The 3,815-nt window shown below is 39.7% G+C and overlaps 1 protein-coding gene across 4 annotated transcripts in view; it reads left to right on the plus strand.

Annotated features, from left to right (window-relative positions):
- Nucleotides 1–3,815, plus strand: part of LOC107744248 (uncharacterized protein KIAA1958 homolog) — a 38,679-nt gene that overhangs the window by 13,043 nt on the left and 21,821 nt on the right. For all 4 annotated transcript variants that reach the window (XM_016557780.1, XM_016557781.1, XM_016557782.1 and 1 more), the window contains exon 2: nt 2,297–3,326. In XM_016557780.1, the coding sequence (XP_016413266.1) occupies nt 2,297–3,326 (1,030 nt within the window). The remainder of the gene's footprint in view (nt 1–2,296; nt 3,327–3,815) is intronic.

A 3,815-nucleotide genomic window follows, 5' to 3' on the forward strand; every position in this document is an offset into this window, starting at 1 on the left:
TGCGCGCGCGCGCACACACACACACACACACACACACACGATGCTCAAAACTCCGCATTTGAACAGTCAATAGCTAATACTTAAACTAATAACAAAACAGTAGCTGATTCAGAAGCGCCAGATTGTCATAGCAAAGTCAGAATTACCTCCTCTCCTAGGTTCACGAAACGGTCGTCCATAGAATGCATTGCTGTTCTGTTGTAAGTGATCTTAAAGATTCCTAAATGCATCTACTTTCGGAAGGCCACATAAAGTGCTTTTGCTTTCGCCTAGAAACACACAGCGTCTCCCTGACATGGCTGCTTCAACACTAACTGCGGTTACTGAAACCACGCTTTCTTTCTTTGCGTGCACATTTGGGCGGCATTATGCTAATATTTCCACATAGTGTGGTAGATATGTGGGGGCGTGTTAGAACGAGCCGTTTTAGGGGGGCGTGGCAGAGTCTTAACTTTGATCAAGAATATCTCTTTGGTTTTGAGACTTTAGTCTTTGCAACTTCAGGGATCTTATCTATGCACAATCAGCTTGTAACACTCCAAAGAGAAAGGAAAACTTGAAATTGCATCATATGACCCCTTTAAATGCTGCCCGTGAGCTAAACAAAGAATGGAGAAACAAAAGTCACCTCATCTAAATATTCACAACAAACACCCTTTCAAGATGAAACCAAGAAATGAGACCTACACTTTCACTGCTTCTCTCCACAGCTTCTCAAATGTTTGTATCCCCCAGGATACGTCGCCCCTTTTAGGGTTAAGTTTATCCTATGCAAAAAAATAAAAATGTTTTGAAAAATGAATAAATTTAAAATTAATTTTATCAAGCTATACCATAATATCACAGTACTTTATTGTAAAGGAGTAGCCGATCACATTGCGATAAAGGTATAGTCTAATAGATACAATAATGTTGATATACACAAGTGTTCACCAGTGAAAATGCTTTTTTTAAAATAAAAAAACAAAAAAAAATTTAATATGACAACTAATATAATTCAATTTATATTGAAAAATTATATCAAGCTATACCATAATGTTACAGTACTTTATTGTAAGGGACCACCCAGTTACACTGATAGAAGTATAGTAATCTATTGGATAAAACACACAAGTGTTCACCAGTGAAAATGCTTTTATTTTGCTGTTTTTTAATTTAAAAAGATACTACATTTTCTTTGTGACAAATAATGACAATTATCACTAACTATTAGCTTAACAATTTAAGATAAAAGTGAAAATTAGAATTTAAAATTTAACAAAAATACTAATTTATGCCAACCTTTACTTAAAATCAGCATTAAAATTAGAAATAAACTTTTTTTTTTCGAAATGCATCTTGATGTTATTGTAAACATTATGGAAGTAAAATTGGTTTCAGCTGCCATTTCATGATGACTAAGTTTATTATAAGAAGAAGAAAAAAACATTTGTATTGAAAAATTAATGATTAATCAGTTTATCATACCACAATGTCACGGCACTTTATTGTAAATGAGTAGACTGATATCATAATCTATGGTTTATAAGTGTTTACCTGTGAAAATGCTTTCATTTGGCTTTTTTAATCATATTATCAGCCTAACAATTTCAAAAATTAAACTGAACAGTTGAATTGAAAAAAAAATGTAACAAATACCTTATTTTTTACGTCACCCTTTTTCTTTAAAGTTGGCATGAAATGGAAATTCATCCCATCTGTTTTCTTAATGCATTTTAATGTTCTTTAAAAAATTGGTTGCAACTGTCATTTCATACTGACTAAGTACAGTTGAGGTCAAAAGTTTGCACCCCCTTTCAGAATCTGTGAAAAGTTGGCTCTCAAAATCATACAGTCATTGTTGGAAAGGGTTCAAATACACAAAAATGATGGAAAACCAAAGAATTTGTGGGAACTGAAGGATTTTTCTGAAGAACAGCAGGCAGTTTAACTGCTCAGGACAAACAAGGGACTCATGAACAACTATCACTAAACAAAAAAAAACACAGCTTTGGATCGTTCAGGTAACAACACAGTATTAAGGATCAAGTATATGTAAACTTTTGAACGGGGTAATTTTTATTAATTCAACTGTTATTTTCTCTTGTGGACTATATGTAAGTATCTTTTACGTGAAATATCTCATTCAGGTCAGTACTAAATAAACAACAACATGTTTTTTGTATGATCCCTCTTATTTTGCTAAAATAATTAACATTTTGCAGATTCTGAAAGGGGGGATGTAAACTTTTGGCCTCAACTATATATCATACACAAAAAACAAGTATTGAAAAACAAATAAACTTTGTCATCTCAGGGGAGGAGGCTCAACATGGAGGACTGCTTGCACACTTCCTCTGACAGCCTGGCTAAACTGGTGAAATGGGCCCACAGTCACGGGACAATCTGCACCTTGATCCCCAACCTCAAACACATGTTAAACGAGGGCTCTCACGGGACCCTCACGGCCCTGTGGGGCTGCAGCGCGGGGCACGCCTACCACTGGCCCCTTAACACCACCTGCAAAAAGACAAACAAAGAACGCAACCAAGAAAGCCGAAGCATCAACACAGACAGCATGATCCAGGCGGTCGCCGTCATGCAGAACACCTCAGATCGCTTCCTCGGCAGCGCCGCGAAAAACCAGGGCGATTCCAGTCAGATCCACGACTCCTGCGACATCTCCAACTGCAGCGAACCGTCCGAGATGGATGACAACGGCGAGGAGTACAACAGCCACCTGTACGACATCGTCTGCGAGTCCTCGGCTACCGACGAAGACGGCGACTCCGAGTTCAATCACGCCTCAAATATCACGCCCAGGAAAAGATCGGGAACCGAGGACAGCACTGACCCGGCGTTGAAGAAAATCAAACAAGAGAGAGGCGAAGACTATTACAGTGTGGCCAACCCTCAGATGCCCAGCAGCTCGGATGGGAACCACTCTACTGGAGGCGTTACGCAATCGCCCAAACCCAGCGTCCAGAACAGACCATCATCCAGGTCTTCGATGTCCCAGAAGCCTTGTAGCCATGGCTCAGTAGATGGGGACTCCATGGCGTTGTCCTCGTCACCGCTGGACAGCTCCCCTTCGTCCATGATCAAACCCCTGCGTGCGCCTTTCCACGTTACCCAGAACAAAATGCAGGTGAACTCGAACCCAGCTTGCAGTCAGGGTGTGGCGACCTTGCCCCATTCGGGAAGGATTGACGCTATGGGGGTGCTGCACAGGGACGAGTATCCCAGGTCTTCTTTGTCTTATGGAGAGGCTTCAATGGGTGTGAACCCTGAGATGGATCTTCTAGCAGCACAAGCACTTAATACAGAAGCTCGAGCGGACAACACAGGTAAAGAGCCTTATCTGGAGTCTGTGATGAGAAGTGCTTGAGTCACACTTATAATTTCTGAATGTCGTTGCATTGGATAACACAATATTACACGCATGCGACATCAGCAAATAATTCCTGCACAAGATTTTCTCAGCACGTCACTTTTTTTGAGCCCCTTTTTGCGGTTACTTTTAACAAATTGGTAATTTTTTTGTTGTAGTAGCCTGTCGCTGGAGCAGTTACATGATGCTCAGGCTCGTCCCATCTATTAATTTATTTAAAACAGTTATTCATTAAAAATATTCATTGGCATAATCTTTTATTATTTCTTAGAAAAAAAATTTAACTGCTACACTTAAAGGGTTAGTTCACCCAAAAATGAAAATTAGCTTGTGTTTTACTCACCTCGGATGACGCAGCACGTATGCGCAGCGTGATTAGTGACGAATGCGGAGAGAACAAAACAAAATGCCGGTCACGAATTAGAAGTACAAACCGAAGATTTGC

This window comes from Sinocyclocheilus rhinocerous, unplaced genomic scaffold (genome assembly GCF_001515625.1).
Source record: "Sinocyclocheilus rhinocerous isolate Xijiao unplaced genomic scaffold, SAMN03320098_v1.1 scaffold317, whole genome shotgun sequence".
Taxonomy (NCBI): Eukaryota; Metazoa; Chordata; class Actinopteri; order Cypriniformes; family Cyprinidae; genus Sinocyclocheilus; species Sinocyclocheilus rhinocerous.